Genomic DNA, 19,434 nt, shown 5'->3' on the forward strand with positions numbered 1-19,434 from the left:
ATTTGCTAAAGAATTTTCACTTGGAGAGACATACTCACTACAATTTACCGTCTACCAGTTACCAATGACAGGTAGGTAAATATGTGGCTGAACTCTCCTTCTGTAAGCATACTCTTCTTACGCTTGCGGCTTAGCAAAACACAACTGGATTATGTCATTCCTGTGGATGCTCACTCTTCAACCTGTTCAATCTTTCAGGTCACCATTAAGTGTTCAATCTTGCAAGCATACCGAAAGTTCAAAGGACCTGTTTGGTCTGTTTTAACATCTCACGTGATTTGGAAAAATACGAACCGAAGATAAACTTTTACAAGCAAGGGTTAAGCTAAAATAGTGTTGCAAATCTGTTATTCCTGATTACTTAATCTTTTGATTTCTGGTTTCACTTTCCATAAGTAAGCTCGAGGTAGGCCTACTGAACTCGACCACAAGGTATAAAGTGATGTTCTTAGCCAGTGAATGATTCATCGTATTTCAGGGCTTATTCCCGGCTGTTAAAGGACTACATACTTGACACAGATGAGACCACAGTCGCGCATGACACAAACTGCTGTTTGCTCCTTTTGTCAGTGGCAACCACGGTGTGTGCGAGTGACCCAACCCTCATGAAAACGAAGAGGAGTCTGGCTACCGTTGCTCAGTTTGGGTTTTTTAAGTCAGCAGTAGCTTAGTTCCGAGAGCAGCTCACTATTTATCACTGTTTTCTCCAGGCTGGGTTCAGAAGAATGCGTCCTACTTTGTAGGACTTGGCTTTGGATATGTTCGATCCGGAAATTAGCTAAAACAAGTCCCGTTTGATGGGGCGCTTTTGTAAGGCAAAAAGTCAATTTTTCACATATTATCCTCTCACAACAGTGACTTACCTCGGGTGCGATCTAAAAGGTATTTGACCCGAAATCGTACCCCACGGTAACGGTAACGTGTCATCTGAAACCTCGTTTGTAAGGTTAGTGTAAGGAGAATGAAGTGTATAGTTTGGCGTGTGTGTAAACGGATGAGCTAGTGGTGACGGTGATGTGGATTTTGGGGGACCGAAGGTTTCCTGTGGAAATCGTGAGCGACTTCCGTACGCATTAAGAGATGGGTCCGTAGCTTGTAGTTTCGGATAAGCATGGCGTTCCGAAAAGTCCACTGCTTGAGAATGACTCAATTCATACATTTCATCCAGAGGTCCGTGTCCATTAACCTCTCCGATCTGTGCGCATAATGGGTGGAAGCGCTCGGTACAGTCAATCTTGAAGGGAAACGCACCGGGTGAGATATAGCTGGGAAATTCGTATGGAATGTTTTTATGCTGTGAAAAGGACGAATTGGCCTCACATCCAGTCTTTGAAACAATATTACTGAATACGCCTGCAGTTCTAGGATCCATAGGATCATAAGCAGAGTTTCTGACTGAAGTATAGTTTTGCTGGTCATCCACGTTTTCTCCAGCTGGCGGCTGAACTATGTGGTTTGCCGGGGCGGTAGGCATATAGGTTCCCATCGGTGGACGACACAATTCGTCTGAGTGTCGAGAATTTGATATATCGAACTGTGTGAAGGGAGTTACTGAACTCGGTGATTTTCTTCTGCAGTCTAGGAGTTTGTTTTCCTGATTTTGGTCTTCCGTCGGGCAGCCAAATATGTTCACATTGGCTTGTTTTACCAACCTCGAAAATGTCTCAATAGTTGCAGGAACTTTTGGATTTTCGGTCTGAGGGTGTGAGTACTGTCGAAATGAAGAGAATTCTAAGGAAGAAACAGGCGAAGACACAATGGAAACATTGGGGGCGAAGATTGAGTTTTGTGGATTAGATGATACTGACTTGTTAACCCCCGAATTCTGGTACAGGTCATCGGTGGAGATCATGTTGTGCTCAGTTTTTGCACCCCTCCAAAAGTTTGCACTTTGAGTGCTATGGTCCGATATACTTGTAACCACGTCGTGTGGTGATGTGCTACCATACTGAGTCGAATTTGCGACACCATCAAATGACGAGTCCTTTGAAGCTGAGCTGATTGACGAGGAGAACGACGGGTTAGCCAAAAGCGGACTGGATGCTTCCTGATTTGGCTTGATGAGATAAAAAGGAAAGAAAATGTCAGTTTTCTACTAAGTGCGGAAAGTATGCAACGATGACGAAGGGGAATGTACGACCACATACTGAGAAAAGTTGGGGACCCAAGTTTAGACATATTCTGACGAACGTAATCAAAGAAAGGCATACGACGGTTCATTCCTGTTAAAAATCCCTCGTAGTAAGCACCTCACAAGTCTCAACTGTGTTGCTGAACCAGTGTTTCGGATCAGTGTATGATCACCACACTTTTAATCATGTATGTGCGACCAGTAGTATTATTATACGTTCTATATAGAGCACAATGTCTATTCATTCGTCCCACACCAAATGAGAGACACCCATGGAGTGAATTTCCTCATTACCCACAAAACAAGAGGGACCTACGTAGAAAAAAAATCCTACATAATACCTGGTCTGAAACGTAACTACTCTAGTAGCCAGCAGGTATCGGAGCAAGTTAAGTGGACTGTGGACTGTAACATGCTGTTCAGGGGTATCAACCGTACTGCTTATCAGACAGCTCTATATCAGATCATCGATAACCGGGTAATTGCGGGTTTTGACCACCACAGAGGTTTGCGGGGTCCAAAGCGCTAGTGAAAGGAAGAAGGTCTTTATTTATTAGAAAACACCAACTGAACAGTTACGGACTCTCGGACATATGCATCTCATATGCATCTTCATAAAAATTGTGTATCCGTCTTCTTCATGAATAGGTCTTCCTAAACTTCCCGGATACTCATTGGCTATCACTCAAATGTAAACGAATGCTACAAGGCGATTCCACAAATTCCATAATAAATTCGCTTTTCAATAGAGCGATGTGGACCTATGAGAAAACCACATACTACTCGCATGCTTCGCCAGCAGTATCCACCATTACACTGGTAGTTTTCAAAAAGAAGAGCAAAACAGCTGCTCAGTGCGACATTTTCGATTTTTCAGGCTCAGTGCGTTTGTGGGAAAGACACAGGTTAGTCAGTGAAGGAATAGCTGCAATAGTGGATGACACTCCCTGGTTTCCCAGGTCGAAGAATGGTATTTTGTCGAGATACCTCACCTTGAATCATTGATTCGGACGTTGGATCCACAAAGCCGCGCGAGGATATGGGGTTTCGTTCAAGGACTCTTCTACCAAGACTATGACTCGAAAATCTGAACCATGAGACAGCAGTTGTTAGCGTTAACCTAAGAGACTTCTCCCGGGGACGGTATCTCAATATTCTGACCTACCTTGCTGTAGAAGCCTGGCAGTGCCAGAGGAAATAGGGAATAAGGCTTTACTGCCTCATTCCTAATGCGGCTACGCACAGCAGGTGTCTTTTGAGCAGCACCGGACTCTTTGGCTTTTAAAAGTATTTCGATAATGCCCCCGCAGTCACAATCAGCCGTTGAACAATATTGATGGGTGGTTTTAAGGGCCGACCTTTTCTGACCTGCCCTTCTTCGGAAGAAGGCAGTGTCACTGGACATCCTTGTCGCCTGGCGGAAGCGTCTAACTGCCCTCATAGTCCTACTGCAGGGGATAGTACGACCTCAATTTTTCCCGAATTGCAGGGACTCAATGTTATTCGCCATGATGGTCGAACATTAAGGAACCGAGTTCCAGTCGTTGAATTCTGCAAGATAATTGGATCAATGAGACCCGACCGTTATGACAAGGTCGGGACTGATTCAACAGATTTTATCAAATTCGTGAACACATACTTGTTGCTCAGTGCATATCCGCCAAGTTGAGTGAACAGCTTGAAAATGCCGAATGAAACCAGGACATGAGCATTTTATTCTCCACACGCATTGACAAGCCTGCTGGATCCACTTGTGACAATCAATCAATACAGTGGTTGGCTCCCAAACTAAATGCTATTAATTATAGCATCTATAACCAGACAAGAGCCTGCAGCTCAACGATAACAAGTGACCTATTCTCGCTAATGGAATCCTCCCTCGATATTCGTAAGATGATGATAATTATTTCCAGCAAGCACCTGTTCAGTGATGTTGGCTGACTCCCCCTTCAGGACAAAATTAATAGATGAGACTCAAAAAGCACTCAGTGTCTACAAAACTGGTGCAGCATGAGATACTAGATGAATGAAAATGCATAAAATCTGGCACTTTTTGAAAACTATCTCACACTTCTACATTTCAAAGCAATGAAAGGATGGCGTTTCAAACAAAGCGTATTGGCTGGCCCCACTGGACCAAATTCTTGTCAAGTACCTATCTCTATCTTGAAGAAAAACGAGGTTGAAAGTACAGCTATGCTAAGTAAATTTTAAAGTTTTGGTTTGAGTTGAAGGCATGTTGTAGGAAAATATCAAATAAAGTTGAATTAAATAAAACTGCACAACCGTTTTCGAGGATCGACCAAAACAGTGTGAGACACGCAATGAGCACATCAATTTGGAAACAAAATTAAAAATTAAAAAGTGTGGTGTAAAACAGTGTGAAAATGAAACTATGCCAAACCTTTGCGTTAGATGTGGTCGGTTAAACAGAAAAGGGACACCGTTTATGATGAACCAGAATAAATCGAAAGTGTCCTACACCGCAGTTTTTTATCTCGATCCAAACCAAGTTTTGTCCACAAAAGTTGCTAGAATTTAGGGAACTGTGGAAATACCAATATAACCTAGAACGGGATGAGTTTCTCATTTACGTGACTTTGAGCTTTCTAGAGAAATTGACATGTCAAAACCTTCATAAACCTTACCAATAGATTCCTTGATGGTTTGTTCAACTTCCCACTTGTTAGACTGCCAGAATGTCCTCAAAAGCGCCCTTTATTTAGCACCAGAACTATCTCGTACACCAGAATTTCTGGCTATAAAAAATCCGCAGTGTCGTATTTCAATTGACCCAAGTTGGAAATTTTGAAGGTAGTTCTATGAGCCGTTTTGGCTTAGAATCTCTGTTCATTTACATGAATTTAGGTCTCAACTTGGTAGCTTATCTTTTATGCATGTTTGTACGACGTCATACTCTTCCTTTAAAAATCCGTTAAGATGAGCATCTGAGAATTCACCAGTAGTAAGAGACAGAAGAAACATATTTTCTTGTTATCTAACCAGTTATCCGCCTTTTGGAAGCGCTGTCCTTAGCCACCCGGCTGTCTTAGTGGGGAACACCACACCTCGTTAGGTGTGCACCTCAGCTGGAACGTGTAGTGGTTTGTGAGCGAGTTTAGAATCTCACGTTTGGAATATTTCTTAGCCTGAGATGTCTTTTTTCGTGTGGAAAAGTCCGAAGCCTAGAATTATTTTCTGATTCATGTTGATATTACCATTTTGAATTGTTTATGACCAACGAACTGGGGTATAACAGTACTTCCCGGACTTTTGCAAGAAGAAGCTGTTTATTACAAAGCATTGGAATGCCAATATCTCACAGCAGCCAGTCATACATCATGTGATGTTCCCACCCTTCCACCACTCACTCTGACACCTAGTGCTGCAAGTTGCTAACAGGGTGGCTGCAAACGTTTCAGTCATACCCCATTGAAGGCTCATCAGCTAGGCGTATTTCACGAGTTCTTACTTGAAGGCCAAGTTCTACGTAATTAGTGGCTAAACTGGATTTCTCGATTATGGTATTCTTCGGCTGACTGTGCTACACGGTTAACACTTTAGGCTTCAGATGACCCAATACTCCAGATATCGCAGTAAACTTCCTTGATGTGACACTCTCTTCATGAGAATAGTGCAGCCTCTTCGGCAGCCCACCACTGGTTTCGCTGTTCTCAGATGATTAGACAGAACATAAGGTTGTAGACACCTCGGTGACTTCGCTTATGTGATGACTCCTAGGGAAAATTTGCCGTAATAAGGCAACACAAATGCGATTCATTCGCCGATATCTGTACAAGTGTGCGGAGTATCTTTCACAATTTTTACTCCTTGCGCTTTGCTATAGTTAATTTGCCTTGCAGACCTATCATTCTGTAGTTTCCAATGAATATCCTTGTTTGGCATTTTTTGTCAGCAAAACTCCACTTTACCACCTGCCTCCAAATTCCCTAGCTCATAAGCAGTAATGATGTCCTGGATTTCTGAGCGTTTGCTATGCCAATTCCACATCGATGTCACTCCCAGAGTAGCGGTTCGACACGGCCACCTCAGACCAAATTGTTTTGGGAAGCGTATTGAATCAAGTATTTCAATCGAACCTGGATCACCTATTCATTGGCTGGTTTACCTGAGTGGATTGTGAGTGCCGTTTTGAAGTTCATGAAATTTCCCCCCCCTTCCGATTTCACTCTTTGCAAGTCTGATATGAGAGGATCTAGATCAGTTGTCTTACTACGGCTCCTTTAGAAAGCTTGAAGAATACACTCAGTAATTGATCAGTCTATTCAGTAATACAAGCAGAAGAATTTCATGCCATCGTTCGAACGTCCCTGACCATAAGGGCCTATGAAGTCCTAAGAAAAGGTCGGACTATTGACTCAACCAGGACAACTACTAAATCATGTTTCGAAGCATCTGCCAAAGTAATCAGGCAACCCAAATTGTGAATACATTCCGCGTGTTCTGAGGATATATCTCAGTTGCGTCCAGCATTTGCCTGTAAGTCAGGAATAAGGTGCTCTCATTGCTCGCCCGGTCTCTGGAACTCATTTCAGGCACCGCTTCAACGAAAGCAAAATAGAGTCTATTGATCCCTTCGTTTCCTACGGACCGCCGAACTAAGCGTAGCATAAACGTACCTTGTAACTCCTGCGACCACTCACAGGTACCTATACAGCGGATGAAACTAGACATTGGACAAGTTTTGTCAGCCGAACACAACGACAGAACTTATGACAGTGCAGTGAAGCATGTCTATCCAAAGTTTAAAAAGACGTTAATCATTCATTCTTGATAATACTTAGTCGGGCACAGTCCTTTGCGTGAATCCGTGTTGAATAGGTGTAAAGGTGCTTTTTCACGGCACCAGCGCACACAATGGTACACGGAATAGCAAAATGGAGTTGATAATTAGATAAAGTCAAACCAAACAAAGTTTTCTTTAAATGGCAAATTTGCAAACCATGCATCTTTGGGAGTTATCTCAACAAATTCCCCACTTATCCGAATGTTCTTCGTTTGAATTGTCGCCTTATAACTCTAGTACAGCTGTAACACCCTTTCGGTACCCAGCTGCCATGTTACTCGAAGGAAGTACGACAGCCGGGATAATGTCAGGCGGCCAGTAATGTTTGTCTATTATCGACAAGTCATCTTCGGCAAATCTTGCAATCGCCAGTACGCAAGTGACGTTCCCCGGGTGTACAGTAGGTTGCAGTAGAGTTAAGCCCGGATATCCGCTGGACGTAGTTAACATATTGTTGGGTCATTAATTTGACTTAAAAAAGAGCGAATAAAGCCTGATTTACCAAACGGGAATTTTACTAGGTTTCTATTATCACTCGTAGGAGCCATGTTTGGCCGTGCACGCGACTTCCCCTTCTGCTGAGACGGTTAAACCAGCGTTGGCTAAGTGCCAAGTAATTGCTTGTCTTCTGGTGCACATTCATTGAGGTGGCTTGCGGAGGAAACCCGAATCTCTCTGTAAATGACACTTTTAAATAACCAAGTTGTCAAGACTACCAAAAGGTTCTTGCACAAACAAATTACCTGTCCTTGACAATCTGAAATCAAGGTGCACATGGATCACGTGGTACATCGTCGACTGAGCTTGAAGCAATATGATAGCAGTTCGAGCCATCAGCTGGCAAAGACTACAAATACAGTTCTTCTTTCTGGCCCGATACCGAATAAGCCAGTGAAAGTTTCTGGTCAACGTAAATTCCTCATCGATTATTTATTTTGTCGACTGAAGTAAAATCTGGAGAAATCACCTGCCTACACAACTACTTTTGATAACAGCTATGAGCTGTTGCTTTCCCAACAATCCAAGTCGGTTTCAAATTCCTAGAACTAATTGTTTTTTTGGCGGTCATTGATCATAGAGAGCTCCCTACTTTCACCACTCTTCAAACCTCATTAATTTTCATGTGAAAACCTTCATGGACTGCCCTGAGAATACTGGCCAGGTGTGTTCAGCTGTTCGATTACCGATGGACACTAGTGTCACGGTTCGGAAATGCCGTCAACCACCATCTACACCAGAGAGACATGAGAATTCGGAACATCTGTCAATGAACAGTAACCCTGTCAAGGTTTGGGATGGAGGACGAGATATGTGCCAATACCTCGGTAGGTTCAGACCTGATCAGATCGGTCTTGATTGCGTAATTTCAGTTTGTCACTTCGAATCGAAGATAATAAGAGGTTTCACTGTCGATCCAACCATCGATATGGAGATTCAGTAGCTTATTTATCAGCAAGTGTCCGCACTCCATATGCCTTCAATCAACTCATAAACCCTGACTGTCAGACAATGAATGTATTTAGCCGTGATCACCAGAGTGGATTCGATGATCCAACATTTTCCGCCCACACGAGTTCCTTTACCTCCTCAATTTCGTCGCTTACTCGTCTAGCCCGGCCCGGAGGAAATATGAAACTAACCATACGCACCGGTTTAAACTGCTGTTCACCCTGTAGATTGCCGAATTAGTTTGATCAAGTCAGTTGTAGTTAAAGTCTACAGACAAAACGATTTTTTCAATTTAACAATTGAGGTGATTTCTTAGTTTATTGTGTGAGATCAAGTGAAAATTCGAGTGTTTTGTTTCGTGCAAATATTTCTTTTCTATCCATATCGATATAAATAAAAAGGTTACTTCAGTTCACTAGCAGACAAACGCTATCTTGTAAATTAGGATAACGGGTGCTTAACTGAATCTCTCGTTTTACATACACTTCAACTGAATTTGCTGAAGTAGTTTTCTTGGTACAACTGTACTCACGAAGGAGCCAGAGCTACCTGATCACCCTTGAAAAGAGCTGAAGCTGGTTTTCAACTTTCCAAACGTTTTTCTAAACAAATTAAGTGCTGTTGATTCCATCCAGTTTCACTTCAGTTCAGGCGTGGACAGTGGCTGGGTGCTATTACAACGAACAAAAAGATAGCCATTACGAAACATGATTGACCATACTCCAATAGCCAGGTATATTCCAACCAGGGAAAAAGTGTAGACTACGATAAAATGTTAGCATAATTTTCTGCCTCACAATTTGATTAAGGAAAACATGAGCGTCGAATTGCGTATGTACTGTGGATTAGTACTGCTACTCACAAATACGAAGAGAACCAAGGAAATGCTCCGAAGAAAATGTATGGTTTTATTAGTTGAAGTATTTTAGTCGAAATTTTCGGTTACCATTATGTCGTTAGATACAGCCTTAAGGATGGTTTGATGAGAAAACTCATTACCCCTAAATGCGTGTTATCCTCCCGAGAAGTACCCTCAGTTACGTTTAATCCGGGGAGCTAACTGTGAGCATTGTACTGTATACTCGGATGTGTAATGTCATAGCGTACGGAATGAAACTTGGGAGTATTCCTATTAGCGTACCGTGAACAAATTACTGTGTAGTGATTTGGCCTGTTCAGATTGTCACGAGGCTTACCAGTCATCAAAATCATACATCACGTGAAAAATTAGTCGTAGACGTTTTGCTCTGTGTGAAGATAGGTTGCTGCCTTCTAACAGAATGAGTGTAGCATGAATGGGAGGCATGGTCTAAAGTTGCTAGCTAGCCGTTTTTGTTCTTCGCTCTGATTTTTCCCGGACTGTGACTGGTATATGACCATATCTCCATAACAAATGGTCCTTACCAAAAGTAAAATCTTCTTCGTGATCAGTGAACTGATCTGTGAAACTCCTTTATTGTCTTTGCGTCTTTTGATGCCTCGCTAGAACAGGCCTGAACACTTCTTGGTTCCCTTGCAGGTGCACCCATCAATGGATGTAAAATTGCAGTTTGGCACTGCTACTGAGACGCATGAGGATTTCGTTGACCGTTGTTCTTTTGTTAAGTGGGTTGACTGCATGCTACTCACCCTGAGCAGATTTTAAAGGAACCTAAATTTCTGGCATTTTTTACTCAGCAGTCGCTGAAATCCGCAACATTGATCGCGAACTACAATACGGCCACAGCTAATGGTTGGTCACATGTGAATGTTGCTTCAAGATAAATCGGTGTAACGGGAGTTTGTAAACCGCGCTCTCGATAGTCTAATGATATGACGCTAATTTATGATAAGCTTGGAGTAAAACGATGTGTTGAGAACTCTGCTCGTAATCGAGATGGTACCATTCAAATCATCCGCGTTGTTCTGGTTCAGTCGTCTCGGAAGCCCTCGTAAGATGTGCAGTACTAGTGACCTTCAGCAAAGAGGATAACTTCTCGGTTTGCCATCACACATACCAAAAACACTGTTGGATGATTGTACATCAATTCTTTCCTCATGGGACGCCTCCGAATGCTGATGTTTACACGCCTTTTTTCTACTCTAGCATGGAATTCGTAGATAAAAATAGGAAAACTCCAATCTTTTCTCACGCCACGCCTTTAGATAATATGGACCTACAAAATCAAGGGTATTTGGAAATTATGTGAATCGCTGTTGCGTATTTTGAACCGCAATTCGCAGTTACTCAATGTACTTCTTCAGTTTCCGCTAATCCGTCCTAACACTATTGGTTGCTCTTAGAAGTGAACGCTGGAGAGGGTATTTGAACCCACGCGTAACAGCACAGAGTAACCTAACTTATATAGCCAGCATAACTGATCAATTGGGACAGGTCTTTAAACTAGTGACGTCTGAAAATAGTGCCCATCGCCATTAAGACTAAGTGGCCACGTAGTTAGTGGGAGTCGCCAGACGAACTCTCACACCACTAACCGTGAAGGTAACACGATCACAGCGACTCGATTAGGTCTGCTGGAAGGGATCTTCCGCCTCCCAATTTTCGTTGTAATGTACTCAGGAGAAGGCATCATCAACCACATGGTTTCTATCAAATACGGAAGAAACAACATTGTCCCAACATCTCCGAACATTGTTCTCTCTAAATTCACACAACCCTCGTTAGTCTGTTACCTGGATTCCTGTTTACCAGTGCTAATGTGGCCTACCTCATAATCACTGTCATAGAGATGCACATCAGGTCTCGGGATTCTCCACTCTTTTCACCCTCAGGTTTACACCGACCACATGTAAATGTGCCTACTTGATAGGTGAGAGTCTGTCTATCAGAAAATTATGAATTCAATGACGCAGAAATCTAACTTTGATCCGATCGTCTTCCAAAACGTTGCGTGTGCCCACCAGGTCAGTTCTATGGCCACGCCCGTCTAATCTGTCATCTTATTCTGGTCAAACATAAATCGGACACAAGTAAAACCAAAACACGTAAGGAGATGGCTTTCTAAATAAATACTCAACCTACCACTCCAATGATACATGGAACCTCTCTGGGATTGTGTACAACATCCTTATGGAGGTGGCTCCTCAACAAATCTGTATATACGTGCATGCGCGGAAATATTCTCTAAGAACCAATCTACATAGTTCATGGAATTTGTCTTAATTTTCTACTGCTTTACTTGGATGGATTACCGTGATTCGTGCCGAACGTTTGAAACAGCCACTGAAGAATGGAATAATTGTGTTACTTTCAAGAAAATCTGCGATTCTGTTTGGAGCTGCAGGAAGTTAAGTTGCCACCGGGTGTATGCAGCACTTATGCATAAAGACGGAGTTTTAGAATATAGTGGACAGTTTGTGCTTGGATACTGCTAAAACAAGTTGGTACTGTAGGGACTTTGTCACTGTTCAATTGAGATCTCTTTCACATTGTTCTGAAAACGAAGCTTCCGGCTTTACCTGTGAAAACGAGTTGATCGCAGTCTGAATTCCAGAAAACAGCAACACATACCTTGGTCACAATGCCTAATCCGAATAGCTTCAGTCAGTTTTTTTCAGTCGGGAGAAAGAATTAATGTACTTCAAAACAAGTTCCTTTTCAAAATAGCCTATTCCCAACCTCTTCCCATTTGATTTTGTATAACTTGGATTTTAAAAGGTGAGACCCTCTGGACTTCAAAATGAGTGTATGTATCCAAAGAACCTCGCATCAAATGCTCTGAAATTCCTTGTGGTTAGAAGAAAAGACGAAATTTGTGAGGCTCGGTAACATCAAGTTTTGGTTGGCTATACTCTGAATTTGCCGTCGCGCCTACTTGTTAATTCCTCTGAGAAAGATTGTCGCAAACTCTATTTCGATCGTCAATGTTTGGACTGGAACCCACATCGCCCGCAGTTCACGTTCCAAGAATGGACAAAGGATATTCACAAAACTGATTAAACAGTGAAGGTAACTCTTGCAATCAAGAAGCCAGGTTTCTAAAAATTAGCCAGTATGAATGTGGATTTATTCCTCCGAAGGAATTAGTAGAATCGAAGACGGAATAATCCGGATTGATAAGTGCCCGTCCCATCACCTTTCAAACCCCTTAAAAACACTTTTAGGGACTGAAGGTTTTCAACTAGATACTTTCTGTGATTATATTTCATATCGAGCGGAACGCAATCTCCGCAAATTATTGTAGGTGCGCTGTTCAGTGAAGCTTCATCAGCCATTGTTGCAAATAGTAAAATAAGCAAGCTGAAACTGAGTAGGATGAATGTACTTCGTCGTACTACTGATACTTCTCAGTCAGGCTATCATAACTCTTGAACAAGATATCAGATTGAGCCTGACATATACCTGAATCCTATCCATGCACCACAGTCTGTTGAGATAAAACATAAGAATAAGGAAATATGATCGCTCCAACAGAACCTCGAACTGCATTTGATGAATGTAACCTCAGCAGTCGGCAACCACATCAGCAGCTTCTCATGACAAGCGCCCACTCCAAAATGCGACTGGGTTAGGAACAAATGACTAAGCGATACCATGTCCTTGTTTTTATTCTCAGAAAGCATTTCTCATCGACTACTTTGTTCACCTGTGTTTAGGCGTGAACAGTGATCATCCGTAACTCAAATGTAGTCTCAGATTCCCTAAATGATGCGTTATCGGATCGGCTAGGTATCGAACTGTAGGGTCGAAATCCCATCTGACCAAAATGTTAACTTGGTCGTAGGACAGATTTCGCGGTAGAAGGATGCTTCTGGTTTCATTTGTCGTGCCAGCCAGAAGGATCAGTAAACATTGGGTCAAACCCACAGTTAATAATACTCAATAAGTTAGTCTATTATTTAGTCACTTAACCAGAGGAGACAAAAGGCCAAACAGAATGCGGTCACTCGGAAACAGGGAGACAGGTGAGCTTATGAGTAAATCATGATGTAGTGGATTACTTGATGAGCTCCTGGAAGGGTGAAACCGGTAACGAGTTGTCCAGAGTTTACATCGAACATATCAGTAGCATTAGGACACACCTGGATACATTGGATATTGTTCCGACTGATAAATGAAGCGACCTTTGCAGAACACATATAGCTGAAGAATATTATGAACTAGGGCTTTTTGTGAATTTGTGTCCGAGTAAGAAATCGTAATGCTTGAAGACTCAACGTATTTGATGAACTTGAAGAAGAGCGTAATCGGTAATAGGTGGTCCAGAGTTTTCAACGACCTTATTAGTAGTACTGTAGATATGAAATCGTATTTCTTAAAGTATGGGACTGGTTAAGTTTGTGCAGCTTGAAGGCAGAGTTACTCTTAGATATCGACCTACGAATTGTGATGATTTATAGCATTCCTTAATCTCAACAACTAAGCCCGAATAGTGTTCGTCAAAGCAAACCTAATACGATTAGACCCTATGATGTAATGATATTACCTTGATGTATACTGCAGTCAAAATGAGGTTCGTATAGTACAAGGAAGCAAGGAACGTAGTTACGCTCATGCTGTTGCAATGGCCGCTTTTTTACTATACTTTCGAGTTTTAGCGGTCGATCGAAAGGGAAGCCCCTTAGGAGAAAACCCAGATGGTCGTTAGAAACGTTTCAGTCATAAGCAACAAAACAACTCGCGATTACTCTATACTCAGCGATGATTTCGATGAATTTGACGTTTAAGTCTTGTCATAAGAATAAAGTTCGAGTCTTAGTCCGAAAGTAGCCTCCCGATTACTCCAAAATATCCCAACTCTTTCAACGGCTTGTACGAGAATACTATCCGATATGATCAGTTTGATAGAAAAGCTAAAAATCAGTTCATTCTGTGTGCCGACGAGGGATTGAATTCACCGTCTGTTAAAGAGAACTTGCACTGTTCCGACCATCACAGGGGCGCCAGGGACCTTTTTTAATTCTAAATGGAATTCCATCCAGTAAGTGATGTCAGCCCATATTGATTAGCCTAGAATCACGGTGTAGATACTTTATCCTCACTAAGAATCATCACCAGGATGTACCTGGGAAATTCGAGCTCGTCAGCTTACCATAGGTAAATGCATACTGTGCTATCAGAAAGCTAATCAGTAATATGAACAAATTTATCCACAAGTCATTAGTTATCTGATGCGAGGGGAAAACCTCAAAATCTCATAGACCTTCGACCTGAGAATTCGTCGTTGAGCCAGTGGGAAACCTTGACGTGACCTGCGTGAAGGAGGAGTAATGGAGCTGTTTTCTGGTCGGCTGCAGGTTAACCACATTGCCGACCAACTACTCGTGGCCATATTTTAAAATGTTCAAGTACTGATCTAAGCATTAAGGGTTCGAATATCCTTGTGGGCAATTGTGATTCGCAACTCAGACGAAACAGATGTAGATTTTTCTCAGACAACTTTTACTGCGGAATCCCATGTCGGTTGAATTCATCTTGCAGCTGCATCATATCCTATACTCTCTCGTCCCTCGGACCCAAAGCGATGCACTGGTTAGTAGCTACACTTTAGGTAGTTGTCCACTGAATGTCACGTTTATCGGGTCTGGTGGAGGAAATTGAGAGAATTCCATTCCCATTCCATATTTCCCATGTTCCGCAGGCTAACTACGAGGGACTTCTCTTAAAAAGTCTATTTCTACGATATGACCCGAAACCAGAAATGAGCAATAAACATTCAAAAAATCGCTACCCGAACAGTTGAATGATCCTCAAATTCGGATATGTCGATAAAATCGACTTACTTTATTGCTGTTTGGCCGCATTAGTTCAACAGCAGTTGCCGGTACGTTCGGATTAGATAGTTCCATATTGGTCATGGATCTGAGAGTGTAATGCTTATCCCAGTGCTGTTTTAACACTAATGAACCTTGTGTAGTGGGCAACAGAATTGTTGGTTATGACGATAGCTATGAGCCTAAGCCAGTAGTAATAGCTAGTCATGAACGCACATCGTGAGATTCGAGTATGACTTGACGCGGTGGTGCAGGGGGTGGACGGCAAAACGAGAAGCAGACAGGACGAACAGCACGCGTAGAACAGCGCACACGAACACAGTCGTGGATTCGAGTGTGTGTACGTTGACAGGCTCGACTGAACATACACGGGTGTGGACTTCCTGAACAAACCCGTACTTGACCAGTTCGGATGCTGCAGGAGTTCAGACGGAAAAGAAGGCACTTGCAACGATTTGTCGATGGATGGTGTCGTTTGCGGATGGGATGAGGTATTCGAACTCACTGTCATTATCAGCGCCATTGAATGTAGTTAGGGGGCGAGTAGGCGGACTGTCTGCAAGCCTGTGCAGTCGCGCGCGTTGATTGCATGAACAATGTTCACATCCGTACACCAAATCTGATTGGCCAACCAGGCGGACTGATCTACAGGGGTGGGGTGGGGTGGGGTGGGGTGGGGTGGGGTGGGGTGGGGTGGGGTGGGGTGGGGTGGGGTGGGGTGGGGTGGGGTGGGGTGGGGTGGGGTGGGGTGGGGTGGGGTGGGGTGGGGTGGGGTGGGGTGGGGTGGGGTGGGGTGGGGTGGGGTGGGGTGGGGTGGGGTGGGGTGGGGTGGGGTGGGGTGGGGTGGGGTGGGGTGGGGTGGGGTGGGGTGGGGTGGGGTGGGGTGGGGTGGGGTGGGGTGGGGTGGGGTGGGGTGGGGTGGGGTGGGGTGGGGTGGGGTGGGGTGGGGTGGGGTGGGGTAGAACTTTTGGCAAGCACACGCTGGCTAAGTGGACACGGAGCGAACTATGTAAACAGAACGACAAACGTAACTGTCCACCTTGAATGGCAAAAAGAACGGAAACATTGATCTGCCATCACAGAGCTACTAGGACAACATTTTGCTCCTAATTCATTAGGTTGACTAATCAATCAAAAAGTGCATGCGACTGGTTAAACGAGCCATTTTGTTGCAGACAACAGACTCGCTGGATCCTTGTCTGCCTACTGAAAAACTCCATTCTTTTCGTTTGAGAACGTATGATTTTTTTCCATACTATGATTTGAAGTCTCGCATCAACAGTGTTGGGCAAGTTACAAGTATTAAAAAACAAAATTTGGATCCACTAGCTCCCTTTTGAGTACTCTTCATCCTATCCTTACATCCTGTTCTTGCATATGACAAAGTGAGGCAACAGTAGCTTCTCTCTTCCCAGAACATATACTGAGGATGTTCGTGGAGTTGCTCTGAGACATTCCTATGATCTACATCCTAACCAGATCTGTGGACTATATGGGAAGGCAAGTTGGCCGGTGCTAAATATAATAGTACTACATAACAACGGTAGATATTTCCTAAAACATTTACTAAAAATCAACTAAAACTGGTCTCAAACCTTCCAGTATAGACGCATTGTGGTAGTTAGCTCAACTTGCTAGCCCTGGCCCACCGACCTAGCAAGATATTCTTGAGTTAGAGGTAAAGAGTCCTCACCTTTTGAATCCATATCTTCACATTACCGTTCGTCTCGTTACTGATTATATGTTAGGAACTCTGGTATTTGAACACATTGTCTTTGAACCGTAGTGTCAATTCGGAAGGCAACAAGGCATTTATTTTGAAAGTGGCTACGATAGTTGGTAGGTTTGGAGATTGGTACAGCGTTCTAGTGTTTTCCGGGTTTGGCTGATTCAACTTCATTCACGACGGAGACCCTTCGCTTGGCTTGTCGTTGTGAGACGAAACAGTCTTGTAATGGGCCAACGAAATCTTTCTCGCTGCGTGAATCAGGCCGACATGCTAGCCATGGTAAAGGCAAATAAGTTTTCGCTTAACCAAGTGAAGAGTGAAATCAGTGGATTGGCTGTGGGAGCGTCGAAGCACATATGTCGCAAATTTTAAATAAAATACCAGTTTATTCGGGGTTTGTTGTACACGCAGTGATTGACTCGTCTGTTGTAGCAGCGCAGTGGACATACTCAGGTGCATTCAAAGGTGTTTCGTCTGGATGCCGAGCTTGGAGTTTCGTGAGCAGTCGGTATGAGAGCGTTAGAGAATAGCTTTTAGTTATAAATAACAACTATGGGTAACTAAAATACACTCTCACGTAAATTGAAAACACCCATTTGGACAGACGGGTCCTTTCTGGCATCTTGCCTTCGGGGTCATGTATCTACATGGGTAAATCCAACCCGATCAACATATAAATGCCTGAATAATCAGAAAGTACAAAATCAAGTGTTACAACGATCAGAGACATGTGATTACGGGCTGAAAGAGGGAATGGATTGTCGGGTTATTTCATGGGGGTGGCTGACTGGTCTTCTGACCCTCTTTGATCAATAAAAGAGCTATGAGAAAACCTCAAGGTCAGTCACTCAAACGTCTTGACCTTGAGTTATGTATTGACCGAAGACGATTCGATCCTGTATGCCATCCGAATCTCTCGTGCCAACTGAAACGTGAGGCGGCCTGTGTGCAGCATATTCAGTTGTAGAATATCATAAATGAGAGATTCGGCTGAGTCTCCCGTGAAAACTAAATTGGTACAAAAATGTGTGTTTTTCAAGGAACTATCTAGGTTTCAGCACACATTTCAATGATAACAAAGATGAGCTTGAGGTGAAATGGAGTTGACTGAGATTTATTGCAACGTACCTCTCGACATCCGCGGATGGGAAATTCGTGGAAGGTACGAATATCATCAATTAGCAAGTTCATCAGCCGCAACTTGTCACTAAATCCAACAAGGATATACAGCCCAGTCGGATGAAGAGCAATACTGTACGCCTCCTCAGCAAACTGTTTGCACAGTTCCAAAGAGCTGTTCGGGAAGAACAAAAAATCTAAGCATGCTATTCAAAGATACAGGCAGATATAGCACGTATCAAAATCGAATTCCCCCTATAAATTGTCCAATAGTTTTGGACTGGCCTTGAAGAAATAACGGCGGAGGTGTTCGCTCTTGGGAATAGTGTATTACGGAAGCAGTTCAAGTAGATCATAAAGTTGACGGAAACTCGGGGACTGCGCCTACCTGATGAGCCTAGGAAGGGCGAAACCGGTCGTGGGCTGTTGAAGAGTTTTCAGCAGCCTTGTGAGTAGTTTCCTTGATGAAAAGAAGAACTATGATTGGTTTCTGAAATCACTCGTTCGATCAAAGTTGAAATGAATAATGGGATCACTGCTTTTCCCAACCCATAACGTCGACACCATCAGCCGATCGGGGTCAGTTAATACCGCTGTTCATCTATGTTGCTCTACTGAGCAGAATCATGACCAAGTCGAGTAAATCTCCAACCCTTTTTACATTTCGACCTACGACACACATAAATTTGCCAAATATACTTAAAAATTCACCAGAAATACATGAGTGGCTGAAATTCATTTTCACCTAGTATATATTTTTTCTCGAGAAGTTTAAGCTATTTACAGAAACGCAGAATTGAACTTACAAGCGATATTCGTATTTGCGGCATCTTATAAGAAGGTTTCTGGAGTGAGTGTCTCATCGGTTATATACACCGACCGATCCAGATCTGTGGTGTACCCAGTGACATTTGTACATCTGAGTGCTGGTTTCACCAGCTGGTGGTCTGTTCACTATCACCCGCTCATAAGTGATGATAGCCTCATGCAGGAGATGCAATGAAGCAGTCGCGCTTGTTGGGTAAACAGGGTTTGTCTTAAGTTGCTTATATATATATATATATATATATATATATATATATATATATATATATATATATATATATATATATATATATATATATATATATATATATATATATATATATATATATATATATATATATATATATATATATATATATATATATATATATATATATATATATATATATATATATATATATATATATATATATATATATATATATATATATATATATATATATATATATATATATATATATATATATATATATATATATATATATATATATATATATATATATATATATATATATATATATATATATATATATATATATATATATATATATATATATATATATATATATATATATATATATATATATATATATATATATATATATATATATATATATATATATATATATATATATATATATATATATATATATATATATA

The 19,434-nt window shown here is 42.1% G+C and overlaps 2 protein-coding genes across 2 annotated transcripts in view; one reads left to right on the forward strand and one right to left on the reverse strand.

The window, feature by feature from the left end:
• The window catches only part of T265_15449 (hypothetical protein), a gene marked incomplete at both ends in the record, with an annotated part of 84,391 nt that overhangs the window by 23,874 nt on the left and 41,083 nt on the right, over positions 1-19,434 (forward strand). The window contains one exon of the mRNA XM_009178167.1: positions 7,480-7,551. Within this exon, the coding sequence (XP_009176431.1) occupies positions 7,480-7,551 (72 nt within the window). The remainder of the gene's footprint in view (positions 1-7,479; positions 7,552-19,434) is intronic.
• Positions 15,634-19,434, reverse strand: part of T265_11498 (hypothetical protein) — a gene marked incomplete at both ends in the record, with an annotated part of 18,917 nt that continues 15,116 nt past the window's right edge. The window contains 2 exons of the mRNA XM_009178168.1: positions 15,634-16,086; positions 17,959-18,124. Coding sequence (XP_009176432.1) covers positions 15,634-16,086; positions 17,959-18,124 — 619 coding nt within the window. The remainder of the gene's footprint in view (positions 16,087-17,958; positions 18,125-19,434) is intronic.

Source organism: Opisthorchis viverrini (assembly GCF_000715545.1).
Source record: "Opisthorchis viverrini unplaced genomic scaffold opera_v5_507, whole genome shotgun sequence".
In the NCBI taxonomy this organism is placed as follows: Eukaryota; Metazoa; Platyhelminthes; class Trematoda; order Opisthorchiida; family Opisthorchiidae; genus Opisthorchis; species Opisthorchis viverrini.